At 38.0% G+C, this 20,188-nt stretch overlaps 1 protein-coding gene across 8 annotated transcripts in view; it reads left to right on the plus strand.

Moving 5' to 3' along the window:
* Gas2 (growth arrest specific 2) overlaps positions 1–20,188 on the plus strand; it is a 158,128-nt gene that overhangs the window by 76,040 nt on the left and 61,900 nt on the right. For all 8 annotated transcript variants that reach the window (XM_027410518.2, XM_027410517.2, XM_027410516.2 and 5 more), the window contains 2 exons: positions 1,262–1,403; positions 13,164–13,227. In XM_027410518.2, the coding sequence (XP_027266319.1) occupies positions 1,262–1,403; positions 13,164–13,227 (206 nt within the window). The remainder of the gene's footprint in view (positions 1–1,261; positions 1,404–13,163; positions 13,228–20,188) is intronic.

Raw genomic sequence — 20,188 nt, forward strand, 5'->3', positions numbered from 1 at the left:
AACCCTACATATAAGATATATTAATATATGTATATATAATTTAATATAACAATAGTACATACAACATATGCATACCTGTGTGTTCATGTAAAAATGTCAATGGTGCATATTCTGTGTCAACTTTAATCTTCAGTGGAAAGATGGGCCTCTCAGATAGCAGGCCCTTCCAGGCTATAGCAATAGACATTTTTTAATACATAGCCATAGAACCTCTTGATGTGAAAAACTGTGTGAAGTTCATGAACTCGGTCAGTCCTCAATGTGATTGTATTGCCCTGTAAATGAACGAAGCAACCACAGCACATTGCCTATTCTGTGAGTAGAGGACATGCCTGTCTCTGAGTCTAAATGACAAAATATTCTCCCTGGATCTTTTAGCTCTTTCAGCAAGGTCCCAAGTAGCTCATATCTACCAAATATTTGCCTTGGGCTCTAGCATCACATGAATTTCTTGGCTTTGTGCGGTGTTTGGAAACTGGTTCTGCTCTGTAAAAGAAAAAGCCTGTAGCACTTGCCTAAGTGCCAAGCAGCAGTTCCTGGCTAAGATTTCTGGGGGAAATGTTAGCAGGATTGTCTTTTTGGTTCACAAACACTTGTATCCTTAGCATTTCTTTTTATGTCAAAAGTGACATGACATAGAATGTAAATAGTATCTTTGAAAGTAAAAACAGGTTATTCAACCATGAATTATTTCTATATGGTCAAGCTACATTATTTGTCTAACAGAAAGGCGCCTGGAAGGATTACTACATTATCTTTAAGGACTTTAAATATATCTTCTTGGTACCAATGTGGAGAGGTATGAGGTAGAGAGCTCTTGTGGCTGCAGTTTGGGTTCAGCTCATGCACACTTTCTGTGTTTTGTGAACTGGATGCTGTGTCTGCATGCATCAAAGGATACATCCATCTCGTCTGTAATATTGATATATAAAGCACATTTTATTTACTTTGTGAAGAAAACTGATAGATTATTTAGATGAGACAGAAAACAAAAGTAATCTCAGAGGGGAAAGAAAAGCCAGTCTGCATTAGGGAAAGGGCTCCTGTGCATTTACAGTGAGTGTTCCTGAGATGAGGGTGTGTGCCAGCAGGAGACTTACCATCTCTTGAGTTTTTGCAACATTACTGTCTTTTTCCTTGTGTTTCACAAACACAGTTATCAGCATAAGGTAGATTCCAAAGCATTTTGTTGAAAGCATAAGTGTCTCTGATATGACTGTGCCCAGCATCCCACCAGACTGAGATTTTTTTTACTTTCCAGACTCTGCCACTGAAGAAGATTCCCTGCAAAGCCAGCGCACCCTCAGGCTCCTTTTTTGCCCGAGACAACACAGCCAACTTCTTATCCTGGTGCCGAGACCTGGGAGTGGACGAAACATGTCTTTTTGAATCCGAAGGCCTGGGTATGTATTTCTTCCACGATTTTAGCAGATGGGATATTATAACTGACGTTTCTCCTAGTGTATCCACCTACGGTTATTGTGTTCTGCTATTTTTCAGATGATTTTTAAAGAAGTGGGGGTAAACTGAAACCTTGCAATTGTAACTTTAGCAAGTCAAGGTTAAAAAAAGAAAAAAAAAAAGAGGGGGCTGCCATCTTTCTCCTGGTCACCTGGTTGATAAAATACAGGAGCAGAAATGGCAGTGTATTTTTGCAGCCAGGGCTGATGCAAACTGAGTATTTGTGCTCCATCAAGGGAGAACTCAAGTGTTGCCACCTCTGTGAAGGGTAAAAACTTTAGTTCTTTCTTTGCTGAGACTGAAGTTTACTAGTTTATATATTTAACAATTTTCAGGGTTAAAATCAGGTATGCATGGGTGATTTTGAAGGAAATGCAGCAGACAGACATCTCAGTGAAACTACCTTCCCAGATGGCTGTTTCCTGGTATTTTTTCTTCTGGTTGAATTTTGACAATTTCATTTCCAGACCACACAATGAGATTTTTAATTTCTTGGAAGGAAGCATACAATATATTGAACCTAGTGAGTGTTTCCATACTGGCTGGCACTCTAGGATTAAATGTCCCAGCTTGCTGTAGAAGTCCCCCTACAATGTAATTCTTACGTGAAGAATATTGGAACCTAACCACGCTTTTAGTGAAATGGAGCAAAGTCAAGACTTCTAATGGAAAAAAGAAAAGCTTTGGCCCTGTTTGTCTAGCTCTATAAAAACCAATTTACAAAATCACATAATATCAAATATTGCCATTAAAGTAAGCCAAGCATCCTTTGGAGAATAAGTACATAAACTACCTTTCAAACATTTGGAAGAGCCATTGTCTCTGAGCCTTGGGTAATAGTATTTCTCTGCTAAACCTAGCAAACTCTTGCTGACAGTGGGAACTTGACATTTCACATGCTAAGGATATTTGTATCTGCTCCAAGATGAGGGGATAAGATGTGAGAAAGATAGCTATTAAATATCTGGGAATTTTCTCAGCAGAGAAGAGACTAATATCAGTTCAGCGTGGCAGGGTATTCTAAATTGAAAAGAAAAAGGATGACTCAGAATAGTTACATGGAAGTGTGCACATACACCAGTGTGTCCATTAAGGCTCCTGGGCTTTGATTACTTTTGGTGAAAAGTGTGAGCTTCTGCTGATGATATCTCCCCTTTTGCCCCGTAGAGATGTTACAAAGAGATTTTAACTTTTAGGTATGTTGGGTTATATAGTGGAGAATTATAGGGAGGAAATGAAGAAGAGCGCTTTGAAAACAAACATTGTCTAGCAATGTTGTCTGTATAGCTATAGTCAGACAAATGTCAGTCATGAAGAGGGCATCCTGTGTCTCACCTATAATTTAAAACATCAGGTTTTAAATTATGAGGTGATCCCCCTCCCAAAGTGGCAAAAAATGCCCATCTAGGAGATGATAGATCTGCATTAACTTATAAATTTGTTTATTGTAAAGATTTTCATTTGAAATGTATTTTTTTACTTATTAGTAGAAAAACCGAATGGTTTACAAATAGCTCTGCATATTGCTGTGGCCTTGATTGCTTTTCTCTGAGTCTGAGTCATTTTGTTGCCTTGGCTAATAGGACTTTCAGTAGAATTCAGCAGGAGTACCAGATTCCCCTCTGGAAATGCCACTGCATTTCATATTTGTAGTGTATCTTTATGCTCTGAAAAACCCAACACAATTTAAGTCATAAATAATACATTTTATCTTGAAATTGTACACACTAAAGAAATTTACTTCATGACCTTAGTATGTAACTATATAGTTAGTTATGTAAAGAAAAATTAGATAGGTGACATTATGAAAATAATTGTGGTAATTTACATATAAAAATATCATATATCCCATTCCTTAAACATTTGCTTTTGATTACCTATTGTACCTTTTCATATAATTTTAAATCAAAAGTTATTTCAATGTCCAAGTAGATTCACTAAATCCAAGATTTCAAACCTTTTAAAAAAATTTTTTTAAGATCAGTACCAAACTAAGCCAGATAATCAGGCTTTCTATTTTGCTGCTCAATTAAAAATACATTTGAAATTTCTGGGGCTGAGAGTGGGTATAAGGAGATGTATTGTAGGCCCAGGGGACCCAGTAGAAAAGGGTCAATATTATAGCATTGATTTAGGATTAGTTGGAGAAAGGAAACAGCTGGGCCCATGGATATTAATGACAATAAAGAGGAAGGACAAAGAGAAATCTCATTTCTCAGAGGAGCCTTTCTCCCTGGGTGTTTTTATTATTATTATTATTCACTCTTGAGGATGCAGCAGAGCCTCGCTGGCTGCTAGCCTTGGCCTTGGCCTTTTCCACAACAATAGCGCTGTGTGTTCTGCTTGAAGTCTTCCAAGCTTCACTTTTGAAAGGGAATTTAGGGCAAGGTTTTTCTTTTTCCTTTTTTTGCCCCACCTCAAGATTTCGTTTCAGTGGTGCACAATGAAGAACATCCTTTGTGCCCCAGTGTTTTGAACAGAAAGCAAAATGAAAAGATGCCCTGATGAAGGGGAGAATGTGTCTGAGTGACTGATAAACTAGATTAGGCGCTGCCTGTGTGAAGAGGCTTCTGTTCCTGCCGCTCAGAGGTCTGAGCCTGCACAGAGAAAGCCTCCTTATCTGGGGGCAGCCAGTAGCTGCTCTGTGCAGCAGTGTTGTGTACAGTTATTTGTCACAAGGTTTTGAACATTCCCAGCCGCCTCAATCTGTTGTCTTTCCACAACAGCAAATGTCAAGAAATCTCCATGGGTATGTGGTGTGTGGTGGGGGCATGTAAGGGAAATGTGGAGTGTAGCAGCTGCCAACTCCAGGTGTGGCTCATGTTTGTTACATTTCTGATTCTTGGAAAACAACATTGTATGCAGCACACAGTGCAGACAGGGTGTGACCTGTAGGTCATCTGTTATGGGTTTGTTTCCTTTTTGGAACATAGATTTCTGTAACTCAAACTGGCTTTGAATTTGCTTTGTAGTCGAGGATGACCTTGAACTCTTGATCCTCTGTCTCAGCCTCCCAAATACTGGCATTTATATATATAAGTGCCACCATACTTGGCCTACTTTAACTCTGAGTAATAAGTTTCTTCTATAAATGTCAGTTTTAGATATTAAGATAACTGTACTCAAATATTGCTTTAAAAATTAACAAAGAGAAGCAGGGACAAAGGTCATGAAGAACCTATTGAAAAACAAGAATAAGTTGACTAGTTAACTGAGATATAAAATCACTGGGCATGCAGGTAAAACACTTCCAATACTTTGCCGTGTTAATAAGTGAATATTATCTGAAACAATAGATGAAAGTTAAGAAAAACCTACACATAGGATTTCTGAGTATATATTTCTGAAGAAAGTTAGGATAGTAGTTTGTCCTTGGATACAGTAGCATACTTCTAACAAGTTTTTAAATTTCTACTGTCTTCCCTGAGGGAAATTCAAAAGAGAGGAAAACCCTAGTGTGCATTAAAACATTTTAAAAAATGAAAATAAGTATCCCTGGCGTTTGATGTTATTTTTAGCAAACTATCATGGTCCATAGATACCAAATCAAAATCATATCCTTTAGACCATGTAAGGAATAGGGACAAAAGGCCCAAGGTGAACATTAGACATTGCTGTCTCTGTTTATAGCAGTGAAGGCCATATTTAGATCATGGGAGAAGATGGAGCGTCAGTGGGCTGTAAGTGCTATTCACTTACTAATAAGCTGGACAGGAAACAGTTACAGCTGTGGTTGGAAACATGGAGGACTTAAGAATGTGTATCTGATGAAGAATTTACAGCAATTTACAAAGAGGATCATTTACTGATGTTTCATACATTCATATGCTATTAAAGCCTTTCACTCTGAGGCTATGCAGACTCCAGGTGACTGAGAACTGTGTGGAACCATGCCACAGAAGCCTATGTTTCTGCATACTTGGTGGAGCTCTAGCTCTGATTGTCTCCATGAGATACCTACCCTGACCTGACTGATTTACTGAGGTTAATATCAGTATCCATGGAATGCCTTCTCAGTGTTTATGATTGTGTGTTACATGAAAAAGATGGCCATGGATACTTTCTTGAATTTAAAACTTTATTGTTTATCATCTCAGTATCGGAATAATTCCCCATTTGTCATTGTAGTGGATTTTTAATCATGGAGTAGCAAAACATATGTAATAACACAAAAGGAATGAAAATATTTGGATTTCAAAGAGCTATAGAATGATTATTAGACTGTATTTGTCAATAATCCTCCCATCAGTAATCAATGAATTTTCAAAGGGCAATTTAGATATTTTGACAACCTTTAAAATGACACTGGTTATTTTTAATGTGACTCACTTGTCATTTAAATTAATGTCTGAAATAATTGATTTATTCCCATTTTAAAATGTTTTAAATTATGTCATAAAATAGATGCATTTATGCGATTATTCTAAGGCTTTTAAAGTATAATTCATTTTCTTTAATAGTGATACTCTTATTTATAAGGAGTGCCTGCAACTACAGTAGCACACTGGTTTAGCATATGTCAATTTTATTTTTGCAGACACATTTGATTGTCTCTGTTTGTACATATTTCTGTTACCTGGGCCATGAAGAACGGCTTGGGGAACTCTAAAAGCACACATTTCGCTTGCTGTACTGTGTCAATAGCAACATGTTGTTGACTGATTGTAGGACCTGGAGCGCAATGACTGTTCATCTGTTTCTCTGAGAAATAATCTGCCCACCAAGAACCCGGCTTGCTGTCTGCTGTGTAGCATGCATTGCGTGGTTCATGTGACTGTAACTCTTTAATTCTGGTTCTCTGTGTCTGTGCTTGTGTGGTTTCTGTTCTTTCGATGCACCACTGTGACTAGCAGGGTTTTGTACAAAACCTGTGATCTGTGGCTCCATATTGTTACCATAGCAAACCTATGGCCTCCCTAAAGTGAAATGGATCCTGAGGAGTCTAAGACTAACTGTCCCCACCCTACACTGCCTGTACTTCGTGGTCACTTGTGGCATCAAAAAAATGCCTGCATCCCTTGTGTGATATGCCTCCCCATGCGTGTTCTTGTTTTTGTCTGAATTGAAAACTGTAAGAATATGTGTATGGGCTAAATCACACCAATATTCTTGTTTGCTAGTTATTAGTATTAGTGCAGGAAAACAATTCATTGGGACTGATTTAGCTCCAGGTTGTTTATTTTAATTTTATTTTTTCCAGGTTCATTTTGTTTTAGATTTCTTTTAGAAATTTCTTTTATTTGAAAAAATACTGTTTTAGCATTTTAATCCATGTTTATTTCATTATGTTTTGTTTGTTTTTGCTTTTTTTTGCCTCTTTCTTGAGAATGGTCTCAAGTAGTCCAAGCCAACCTGGGGGAAGTCATTCTGTAACTGAGAATAATTTGAATACCGAACTCTCCTGCCTCCACCTCTAGGTGCTGGGACTACAGACATGTACCACCATCCCTAAGTTAGCTTTTATTGGAACTCAGGCATCCCCTTTCAGAATTAGCTGACTACACAATACCTAGGAAAATGTCCAGGACAGTAATGTTGAGTTTCTGGGGACAGTTGAGTTGCTTCCTGTATATCAATTTTCAAGAGCTTAAGAGAATCCAAGTTTATTGAAAGGACAATGGGCGACCATAACTTTTCCAGGGTGGGGTCTTCATTTGCCCAGGTTTGATGGTTGTATCTCAGTGCTTATCAAGGGTAGCTAAGCACAGCGCAGGTGCTGCTCTCGGTACTCTGCCAGTTGATGTCACTGCACAAACAGAAGCCTGTGACAGAGAGAATGAAATCATTTGTCATCCCATATTATAATGACTAAGTGCCTGATCCAAGATTCAAATTCTGCTTTATTCACCTCCAAATACTATACCCCCTTATGGAAATGAATAATGTGAATAAACTTGTAAAGCTATATAAGATTATTTTTAAGTAAAAGGAAAATAAATGTAAATAAAACCAACTTAGAATCTCTTGCCCTGATCACCATTCTGAGTGCTATGTGCTGGAGAAAGGAATCCTGTGTTCCAGCACATTTCTTCATCCAAGTTTAGTACATGCATTCCATCCTACAGTGCTTCCCTCATCCATGAGAATATGTGTGAACACTATTTTTATATTATTTGTATGGATGCCTCATTCTATTTTAAGAAACCAGCCGTGTGATGTCTGTTTTCTGTTGCTATACTAGAACATCCTGGCCAAAGCAAACTAAGGGAGACAGGTTTATTTGGCTCAGAATTCCAGGTTACAGTGTGTATGGCAGAGAAGTCACAGAGGCAGGAACATGAGAGAACTGGGTACTTCACATCCAGTCAAGGTGGCTGGAGAGATGACTCAGAGGTTAAGAGCACTGGTTGCACTTCCAGAGGACCCGCACTTTAGTTCCCAGCACCTACTGCAGCTCACCACTGTAACTCTAGCTCCAGGAGTTCTGATATCTTCACACAGATACGCATGCAGGCAAAACACCAGTGTACATAAAATAAAGACCAGAGCGCCATGAACTGATACACACATGCTTATGCTAGCTTTCCTTCCCCATTTATAAAGCCTAGGATTCTTGCGCAGAGAATGGTCCTTCCCCCAGTTAAGATTAGTCCTCCTGTGTTGATCAACTCAATCAAGACAATCTCTCACAGATCTTCTCAGAGGCTAACCTTACTCTGGACAGCTGTTCACAGGTAGCCAGTAGACCTGTCTCCTAGCATTGGATTAAAAATTAGTGATAGCCATCACACCTAGCATCAGTGACCAGTGAGAGCCCTTCTTAGCTGCAGACCCATTGTGTTAGTTTTTAGTACTAGGCACTGAACCTTTTAGATTTGTTCTGTGCCTCATAAATGGCTGCCCTTGACAGCTCTTATATTCAAATTAGATTTCTCTGTGAGTATACTCAGGATAATAACACAGGGAACAATTTGTGGCTGATGCTCTACTTTCTTGGCCCTTAGCCATTGATTATATAGACCACAACAACAGTAGAGAGAAATACCTACAAAATCCACCAAGTCATTGTACTCACCATGACTTGTATTTCACATATTTAGAGCATGCTTCATTCATAAAACTACCACACGCTTACACATTTTTAGTAAATAAAGACACCATAAAAGAAGCTATATTGATATAAAAATGTTGACTAATACACTGGTTTTCAGACATGTCACTCCTCTCCTGTGAAGTGTGAGGAAGAATAGATGGTGATCAGTAAGGGTGGGGTATTCCCAAAACCGCCACATGATACCTGTACTGTTGACTTCTGGACCCCATTTCACTATCAAGGAAATGACACTAACATTGATTCTGGACCATGGGATTCTTTTAGAAGGAAGAAGAGGTAGAAGACACAGCAACAGCTTGTTCATTGGACCCTGAGCAGCCTTGTGTAGAGAGCCTGTCTTTTTAACTTTTGATTTATTTCTTTCTCTACCACCTCCTCTGATTTATTAGGACTTGTTCTCTACTGTAAGATTATATTTAGCCATATAATTATGATATATTTCTAATTTAAAAACAACATGCCAATAATATTTTGATCCAGTTTTTTTCCTAAATAAAAAAAAAAAAACTAAACATTGCTCTGCAAGTTGCCCTAAATAATTGTAGCCTTTACTTGTACAAAAACCAAATGGACATCAAACTCATTGTACTTTTCTTTCTTTGTTCATTTGTTAAAGCTTAATATAGGTAGCTAAAGTATACATACATAGCCTCCTGTACTTCATTCTTGAAGATTCTGTGTCATTTAAAAGTAGGTTCTGTTCCTGGGATGAATAACATTCTATCTAGGTTATAAAATAAAGTCTCTCATGCTTTTTCTCTTGGGGGGGAGTGGAGAGGAAGGCTCTCACTGCTACGTAGTCCTGGATGGTCTGTAGATGACTACTAGGCTGGCCTCCAATTTACAGAGATGTTCCTGTTTCTGCTTCCTGAGTGCTCGGATTAAAGGTGTGCACCACCACTCCTGTTTCACATGTATCCTGAGTTGTGGTCTGGGCTGCCTTTCCTAGGGATGCTCAGTGTCAGACTTTTTTTTTTCCTTCTTCAGGCTTTAAATATATTGTAAAAGCCTCTGGTGGTACAGCCATTTCATATAATAATTACCAGAAAAGAGAGCTGTTTTATATGTTTTAAGAAGAATCCCTTTATGGGAAAGAAAGCAAGAGAAAATTCTGCTTCTACCACTAACTCCAAGAAAGGCCCAGATTATTGCTTTGATAGAGTGGTGGAAATACTTTCTACTGCAAGTTTCAGTAGGTGTTTCTATTGAAAGGCAACTGAGGAAATATGTTTGAAATGGAGAGTGCAGGTAACAAAGGAATGACCCACAATTCACATAGCGTGCTAGGCTGTCTGAGAGACAAACTTACAGTTCATTTGTTCCTAAAACACTCAGCATGCACCTAATATTTTAAGATGATCAGTTACTGAAAATGGACTCTGCTGAGCTGTTTTATTCTTAAGAAAACCAATGTTAAGGTGTTTAGGTCTTAAACATGACTTCTGTATAAATGTAATTATTACTGACTTAACTGGCATAAGCTTGTACTAGCCAAAATATATGTATATCAGCTCATAAAATTAATAATACTCATTGTCATAGGATTCTCTAAATTAGCATTTCCCAACCAAAGGAGTATTTTTTATTCTAGAATTTTTTTAACCATAGAATATAATAACTGGTTCACACAGGGGTGCAATAAAATGATCATAGGAATAAACAAAAGTGAATCAATGTTGATTGGCTCAAACAAATGAAGATAATCTTCCTAGGCAAACCATTAATAACTACCAAAAATGTAATAATGAAGAGGAGAGCTGCCTGCAGGCCAGTGTTTCCTGTGTGCTAAGTACTATGTTCAGCACTGTGTTATTTTATGTAATCCCCACAGAGATCTTATGAGATAGGCAGTGTTACTTGTGCTTAGGAAGGTGCGAACTTTTAGAATTGCTCCCCAATATAATACAGATAATACCCATGAGGGCTCACATAAAATTTCTCATATTACTCCCATCATTGGTCTTCTTCAAAACAAATTTCATTTCTGTTTAATATTCCTGTTTCCACACCAAGTGATCAGAATGCCAAGACTCATGACAGTTGTGTCAGGTATTACTTTTTAAAGAGTTTAGTGGCTCTGGCCACTAGTATTTTGATGTGGTTTTCATCCAGACATGCATGATATCATAACTAAAGCTCCTGGAACTTTTGCTGCCTATTTCACACAGCTTTCACTAAAGACGAAGGAATCAGCAGGACTCTAAAAGTCTTCCTTTTTTCTTTCTCCCAGTCAAACCTTCATTTTGTTATTTTTAGTACCACATTTAAAAGGTTAGAATCTGAAGAAATTGATGATATAGATTAATTTTAGTATTTTGCTTCTATTTATGTGATAGTCATTATTGTTCTGTTTGACACATTGCTTTTGGTGTAATGTCACGTTTCCCAAATAATTGCATTGAACTTGATTTAACACATTAGACTTCATGTCATCCCAGCCACAAACAGCTGGCACATTTGCACCTGTAAGTTGTATATGCATTTAAAGACTCTTTAATTAATTAGAAACTATTCAAGGCTTAGTGAGGTTTTGTTACAGTTCTCCATTGGTCAACTAAATCTAAACTTTGCTTATTAGTAATGGCTATATTTTTGTTTCAGATTTTCCATGATCAATTATGTTCTTAGTAAGCATTTCTGATGAGTTTTGTTTTAAATTTAAAAGCAACATTTTATGACCAAATAATAATACTTAATTTGAATGTCCATTTAAGCCAAATGAAATCAAAAATTTTAATAGTCCAAATACAAATATATTTAATATTCATATCTACCCCAAACAAATCCTGTTGTTATCTTTGGACTATATTTTGCTATTACATAATGAGTGGAGACAACAAATTAAAATATTTAGGTTAAGTAAATAGAGAGATAGTGGGACTGGAACTGTTATAAAATTATAGCTTTTTGAATTAGAGCATGATTGCTATTTTTATTATCAATTTATATTGTTTTACTAGAATAACTTTGTGAAGGCTTTTCTCCACGCAAAATTTTGTTACAGTATTTATCCTTTTATTTCTTGTTTTTCTCTCCATTTTTATTTAAATTAGTAATAAGATTATTTTACATGTCAATCCCAGTTCCCTCTGTCTCCCCCCACCCACCCCAACTAGCAACCTAACTATCCCATACCCTTTCTGCTCCCCAGGGAGGATGAGGCCTTCCATAGGGGGTCTTTAGAGTCTGTCATATCCTTTGGGATAGGGCCTAGGCTCAACCCTGTGTGTGTATAGGCTCAGGGAGTATCCCTCTATGTGGAATGGGCTCCCAAAGTCTATTCCTATGCTAGGGATAAGTACTGATTTACTACAAAAGGTCCCATAGATTTCCAAGGTCTCCTTACTGACACCCATGTTCATGGGGTCTGGATCAGTCCCATGCTGGTTTCCCAGCTATCAGTCTGGGAACCAAGAGTTTTCCCTTGTTCAGGTCAGCTGTTTCTGTGGGTTTCACCAGCCTGGTCTTGACCCCTTTGCTCATCAGTCCTCCTTCTCTGCAACTGGATTCCAGTTCAGCTCAGTGATTAGTGTGGGTGTCTTCTTCCACTTCCACCAGCTGCTGGATGAGGGCTGTTGGGAGGCATATAAGTCAGTCATCTGTAGGGATACAGGTCTCCTACAATCATCAATCTCATTATCAGGGGAGGGCATTTAATGTGGCCTCATCTCTGTTGCTTAGATTGTTAGTTGGTGTCATCCTTGTAGATCTACAGCCTGATTTTTCTTTAAACCTATAATGGCTCCCTGTATTATGGTATCTCTTATCTTGCTCTTCTCTATTCTTCCTCCAACTCAACCTTTCTGCCCCCTCATGTCCTCCTCACCCCTCCTCTTCTCCCCTTCTCATTCTCCTAGCTCCCTCTCCCCTCCCCTCATGCTCCCAATTTGCTCACTTATTCAATGTTAAACATTGAATAAACATTTTAAATGTCCAAATCTTGGTTAGGAGGATAGAACAAGCAACTTGCACTCCTCTTGTGGGCTCAGAAATGCAAGTATGTGTTGTCTGCATTACTAAACTGCCCAAATCCATTCACAGAACAGCTTCACTATGTAATACTGTCATATAATACAGAAATAGCAGCTTAAGAAAGGCTTCTCAGTGGCTCATTTGATGGCCAATGCTGGCTGATGGGACCTCGTTTATATTCACATGTATTAAGAATCTTGTCAGGGAAGTGTGTCTCTTTCTAAACCATCAATTATGATTAGGAGAGAACATCAAGTTGGAGGACCCATTTGACATCTGCCGTTATTTGGAGGTGAACAAAGAATCATTTATAAATTTTATCCTTATTAATTCAATTTGATGTAAGAATCAGGAACCTTGCTACATAGTTTTGTGTGTGGTGTGTTTAATTTTCTTACTGCTACATGCGTATCCAATATGAATCTACATATTAACTAATTAAAGACAATGTTTTTATAGAGAGAGTTCATTAGACCAGTGGGGTTTGAGACACAGTATAGGTGGAGTTTCAGAAAGCATCTTCAGTAGAGGGTTTGGAATGAGACTTAAAAATGCCAGAATAAGAAGCAGCTCATCTGTGTGAGGACCACAGGAGAGTCATTGGCAAGCTTGTCATCCGTATGTATTTTACAGTCTTTTCTGTTGTAAAGTGATATACATCTGTCTTGTCTTCCAGTTCTGCACAAACAGCCCCGAGAAGTGTGTCTATGTTTGCTAGAGCTTGGCCGGATCGTAGCCAGGTAGGTAAGACCTCCTCTATCACATCAAGGCACAGACACATCTCAGCTCAGGCAACAATTCATGTGGGCTTCTCATTGTTGAAATTCAAACTGGATGCAAAGAAACCATTTAGGAAATGGACTTGCTTGGATCATCTTGAGAGTCATAGTTAAAATTAAAAGTACACCTCAAGTACTGTCAACACTGCAGTCATGTGGCCAGAACAGTCTTTGCCTAAGCTGTCAATCATACCTGGTGGGGAAGGTCCTTCTATGTATGTTATAGGTTGATGAATAAAGAACTGTTTGGCTAGTGGCAAGGCAGGAAGGATAGGCAGGGCTACCAGATGAGGAGAATTCTGGGAAGTGTAAGCAGAGGCAGACGTCATGTGAGACCTCAAAGGAGTAAAAGGTCCAGACCCTTCTCTGGTAAGATAAGACCATGTGGAAATACTTAGATTAATAGAGCTAGCAAATAAGAAGCCCTAGTTACCGGCCAACAGGTTCATAATTAATATAACATCTGTGTGTTCATTTAGGGCAAGGCAGTTACAGAACCAGGAGGGAAATCCCGTAACAGATACCATTTAACTAAGTGCACTTCCTTTCATATCTTGATGGAACATGGACTGTAACCTTTAAAGTTTATGCGTTTTTTTTCTTATGATTGTATTGGTTGCCTGCTTGTCTGTACGTGCACCATGTGTGTCTATATGCTCGAAGAGTTCAGAAGAGAGCACTGGGCTCCGTGGAACTGGAACTGGAATTACAGGCAGTTGTAATCTACCTAGTGTGGGCCTTCTGCAAAAGTAGGAAGTGCTTTTAGCCACTTAATTACCTCTACAGGTTCCTGCTCGACACTGCATGGAATAGTTTACTCAATAAGAAACCTGTTGTCTCGAATTTCCTCCCCATTCATCCCTTGTTTTCTGTTTAATAATTTTAGTCTTCTATTTGAGTCTTTTCTTGATTCTCTTATCAATTTTCATTCCTCAGAGCTTTACTTGTCAATAAATGTGGGCAATTCTTATATCATTTTCTTTTGTTAGCAAAGAAAGACATAGGGGGTTTATTTTTATAAGATTTATTTTATGTTAAAGTAAATATATGCATGTATGTCAGTATGGAAGTCTGTGACTGTGCAAGTGCCTGCAGAGACCAGAAGAGGTTGTCAGATTCCCTGGAGTTGAAGTTATAGGCAGCTGTGTGCCACCCCATGAGGGTGCTAAGAACCAAACATGGGTCCTCTGTAAAAGCAGTGCATGCCCTTAACATTGAACCATTTCTGTAGCCCCCTTTATGCTTATAGAAACATGTGTTCCAAAATTTTTCATGTAGGAGAGAACAAAAACAAGTAATTGAAGCTATCACAGCTAAGTAAGTTGGGGAAAAAACCTTGTTAGCCATACCAACTTGCTCTGGTTTCATGCTTTTCTGTTTATAACCTTGCAAAGCACTAGACAAGACTTTTGATAGTTCTATGAAATCCAGAGAAAGAGAAAACAAGATAAAAAAAAATTGGAGAGATCCTGAGTTTAAATAAATGTTGTATTAATTAGATGGTTTTCTGATGCAAATCTGGGTTAAAATTAAAAGTATTCCTCTAGCATTCCCAATACTATAGTCATGTGGTCAGGGGAGTCTTTGCCTAGGCCATCACTGATACCATTTGACTAAATGTATTTCCATTCATAACTTGGAGTGTAATCCTCTATGCCTTTAAAGTTTATGCACTTATTTTTACTTATATCTGTATTGTATGCCTGCTTGTCTGTATGAGCACTATGTTCATGTAGGTGTTAAAATCACATGACCCAGTAAAATGGGATGAGCAATAGTAATTGGTGAGGCTAGACAGATAATTTATGTAGAAAAGTAGGATAAAGAATACACCAACTTTTTACATTGTAAAACTGTAGCCCAGTAACAAACACTGCCCATGAGCATACCTTTTTTTATACTTAGAAGTAATCCTGAGATCTTTAAATCACATAGCCAATACATTTTTATTGAATTATGAAATATATAAATAAGATTTTTATTTTATTTCAATAATTACAGTAAAAAAGATTGCTTCAATGTTTTTAATTAAAATTAATATTACTCTGTGTTACCCAACAAGGAATAAAAACAATGAGATATTTAAAGACTTCCTTAGCCCCACATCACTTCCAGATAACTCTTTAAAGGCTTTTGGTGACACTCAGGGATCTACCTTCCAGGCACAGTGCTGCTGAATCCTTGAATTGGGTGGAAGTGGAAGTAGGACAAAGGTGCAGAGACAAACCTTCCACACTAGCTTTGGACTTTCTGCTCAAGCTGTAGGAGAGGAATAGAGACAGCATTCACCCCTAGAAGCAACTGACACTAAGAAAAAGCATAATCAATCCACAGCTACCTCAGAAATACTCAACTAGAAGGAACCTAGAGAGTCTAGAAGTTCTATTAAGAAAATACTGTGTGATATAATCATATGGATAAAATATGAGTAAAGTGCCAGATTCTACCTTGTGTTTAACAGTACAAATGGAGTCATTAGATGATCAAGTTTTGATAATTGATAGTAACCACAAGAAGACTGCCTTCACACAGTAGCTGGGTTGTTACGTCTCTCATCTAGCCGATAGTTATTTTCCTGCTTTTAAAGTTTTATTTCATAACTATTTTTCATTACATGACTACTTTAATTCAGAAAGCACATTTCCAGTTATGGCTATGACACCACAGGTGAAGCTTGGCTACCAGCTTTTAGATCTGACATCAATTACCTTTGACATAGGCATGTAAAACTAGTGCAGACCTTGGTTAACAAAGAAAATATTTTTTCTCAATTACATTGTAAAATGTCACATGAAGAGCTTTGATTTCAATGTAAAATGTCTTATGAAGAGTTTCCCCCTCACTACAATTAATTAGTCAGTCATTTAACCCTGTAGGGTCCCCTGTAGGCCAGGCTAGCTTCACACTCTTTGTATAATGGAGAATGACCTTGGTGTCCCACCTCCAGTTTCCCAGTGCTAGGATCCTAGGCATGCACATCCCACTTGAGGAGAACATGGTACTGGGGACCCTTCCCAGGGTTTTGGCATGTTGAGCAAATAATAAGTGCTGAGCTACACCTAAATCTCAGTATAGATATTTTAGGCAATGGTTATTCTGTATCATTCTGTACATACCCACATTTTATGACCATGTGATTTAAGAAAAAGGCTGAATTTATTTCAGAAAGTACACCATGGAAGTCAGTATCTCATGGCAGAGTCGACATTAAGATCACCTCAGCATTGCAGCATTGTAGATTGTATTTCTGTCTCCTTCAGCTGGGTGGGTCTTGGGAAGCACTGCACATGTTTCAATTCAAAAGAAAATGGGGTAGTGCATTCCTCTTGCAGTTATTTTAGTTAAACCATTCAATGGAGGTCAGTCAGATAAAGTGTTATTCAGGTAAAAATGTCTATTTGTTTCTTTCTGAACACATCTGAGCTATGTATTTGGTTTTACTGGAAATGAAGGAAAGATACCCCCCCAACACACATACACACACACACACACACACACACACACACACACACACACACACACACACACACACTAGTCTCATTTCACATATAAACTCTGCTTCCGGTTTAGGTCTAGATTTAGACACTTAAAGTCACTCTTTCCTCCCCTATGCCAATTGCTGGAGATCACACAGATTAACACATTTGAGCAGTTTCAGCTCAAACTAGGAGTGGTTTTTCAGAGCACACTCAGAAATCACATTCATCTACTCCCATAAAGATGAGTTTGATCTTGCCAAAGTTCTTGAAGTCTCTTGAGTTTTCTGTTTTGTTCAGACTTTTGAAATGGGATGCCTTCTTATATTATACAATAAATGGTACCTCCAGATTTCACATGCATGCTCCTAAGAGCACCAACATCACTTGATCAATGATTCTGAGAGTATTTCTGAGCCTATGCTCTATTTTTCTGTCTGGAGACATTCAGCAGAACTTCTTCAAGAACTGGAACCAATCTGGGCTCTGTGATGCTGACCATACTTTCATTCTCATGGCAAAATTTCTTTGGTTTTTTAACTAAACAGAGCTGTCATTGTTGCCAAGGCAAAATTTCTCTGCTAGTATTCCAAATAATAATAATAATAATACATTTCTGAAAGCAAGAATATGACATTGGCCAAAGCAACTCAATAAACTCAAAAGATTCCTTTGACCATTATTTTAGTATTAATTTCTACAAAATAAATAAATAAATGACTACAATTTCAACATCTTTTCAGATTACAGGATTCCAGTTTTATTCATGATAAGAATGATGGCTTCTGAGATGGTAGTTCTGTGGCAAGGTTTGTTGTCAGCAGCATACGGCATTATCTCATATCTTCAGGTTTTGCTATTCCTTGATCCAGGACAAGTTTACACTATTCAAAGGAAATATTTTGAGAACATTTTCTTTAATCTTCTATTGCAGTCATGGTCTAATGAAATGTTACTTAAAAGAAAAGTGGTCATGTGTTAAAATCACTAATTGATTCACTTGGAGGACCTGCAAGGACTGCAAGGAGTTTATGTGTCCTTTCCCATGGCTGGAGCATTTTCCACATATAAATCTAAGCTTACATTGCCTTAAAATAGGGAAAATGGGGCAAAATTATCTGGCAAGATTCTATAAACCATCTGTTACATAACTTAGAAAGAGGGACTTTCATTAGTCTATAAAATTTGTTCCCTGACCCTACTACAATGGAACACAGATGTCTTTTGTTGGAAAGTGCAGTCTACTAAATAGTTTGAATATATTTTCTAGATCAGGAATGAGTTTAGTGGTATAATGATTTCAGTTAGTTTAATCCCAAACACCACATCCTGTGCCAGAAAAGTGAAAGACCAATTCCTATATTCTCCCCACACAGTCCCCCATCCCAAGACTCCCTAACTTGTTACTTTTTAATGAGATGAGAGTAAGTGTCCAGCCTCTGAATATTTATACTATATTTCTGGGCTCTGCAGGAATCAGGACTTGGCTTTACTGAATTCAGCTTCCTTGGTGACTCCAGTTGGACCCCTATTGGAGTTGAGAGAAAACCCCCTTGTCCTCAAAGTTCTAAAACCTTGTTCTTGGAAAGAAAAAGAAACATTAATTTGTGAAAACCTTATAGAAAGAATGGCCATGTGAAGAGGTATAGATGTTATCACTGATACTAAACCAAGGTAGCCTTTTGAAGAGCAGAAAATGCATTGGATGACTGAATTGGCTTGCAGGTGCAAGTCTCCATCCTTGGAGGTGGGTCATGATTTACAGCCTGCTGACACCTCCAGACTGACAGGAAACCAATGAATCATATTCTAGTGTGCATTCCAGTACTGGCTGAGTCTACCCTGAGCAGCTTAAAGAATTCAAAAGCCATTGTAAGCAGAGATTCTAGGCCCAGTGCTGACTTTCTGTGTCAGTGGCACAGCTAGTTTTCAGCTTTCCAAGGTAAAGAAGTATCTCCAAGGAAATATTTTCCATGTGTGAGTCTGTTACCAGTTTTATTCAAAGCTAGCCTGTTTGCTTTGTTTTGGACAGGAGTTGAATGTGTTGCTACTCTAATAGCATATTTGCTACTGTTTTTTTTTTTCTTTTTAGCTACTATTTTTTGTTTTTGTTTTTGTTTTTTAAGACAGTGTAGCAACTTATTCTTGAGAGGCAGACATCAGCTACTGCAGTTAAAAACAATATATTTTCGATCTATTTGATATATTCAAATGTGATGTTTCCTCTTACAATTGACATAGAGTTGGCTGTGATCACAGTGTCTTAGACTCCTCCATATTCACATCCAGGTTTGAGAACAGTCAACACAGGCAAGTTTTATGCCCTGCTGGAGCTAAGAATCCACAGATGTCTACAGCACTTAAGAGTGTGCTCTTCCAAAGTCCCACTTCCCTGTTCGTAGAAGAGCTGGGGTTGTTATGAATCAGCCATGATAGAGTCTGGAGTGCATCGAGTGTCTTGTAAAAACCCACTGATTAGTTTATAAGTACAAAAGGTTAAAAATAGGAAATGTGACTAGATCTTTATAGCAACTTTTCTCATTATAGAACAAAAATAATACATTAGAGGCTTTTGTGACAATGTAAGCTGTTTGTAATGAATTCTTACATAAGCTTTGCAGCTCTCAAAAGGCATTGGATTTGCAGAGCCCTTTTCACTATTCATATTCTGAGGGGGGAAAAGAGGCAGATAAATTATCAAGTGTTTCTTTATGACTAAAAGGCCCAAGTTATCAGGCCTGCCGAGTATCTATGACTGAACTCTAGAATCAGGCCATCAGCAAGGATCAAGCTGTTTGGGGTTTGGATCCTTTCTGGAGGTGTAAACCAAGTCAAGCCTGATCAACATAAACCGTGTCCTTTCATCTCAGGTAATGAGCAAAGAGGTCAGGGACTGAACCAACTGGCACCCCTCTGTGAACAAAACATCACCAGGAGGAAAACTCCCTCCTTAGAAATTTGCACTTCAGTTGTGTGCAAAGGCATCTGTTAAAGGAGGAAACCACAGGAGGATGCACACAGGCTTTCCAATGGCTACTTAATTGACACAGTGCTCAACCAAAAGTAGTGAGCACAGTGTCACCATTTATTCTCTGCTCATAGACTATTTGTATTTTATCTTATTTATAACCTACTATTTTGTTTCTCTTGTTTTATCTGGAAACAGGGTCCCTCCAACTAGTCTAGACTGGTCATAAACTTAATATCTTCTTGTGTTTGTCTCCCAAGTTCTGGGATCACAGGTGTGTACTGCCACACTTGGTTCACAACAATCCTTTAGTCACCAAGTGGTGTTTTCTCTCCTTTATAATAAACAATCACCTGATCAAAAAGTTTAGACAAATTGACAACGGCAGCCCTTATTTGAGATTCTGTCCTGTCTCAGTCTTCTGCAGATATTCATCTTTCTATTAATAAAAGTGTATGCCTGGATTATTTTCTAAATG

The sequence above is a fragment of the Cricetulus griseus genome, chromosome 3 (genome assembly GCF_003668045.3).
Source record: "Cricetulus griseus strain 17A/GY chromosome 3, alternate assembly CriGri-PICRH-1.0, whole genome shotgun sequence".
Taxonomy (NCBI): domain Eukaryota; kingdom Metazoa; phylum Chordata; class Mammalia; order Rodentia; family Cricetidae; genus Cricetulus; species Cricetulus griseus.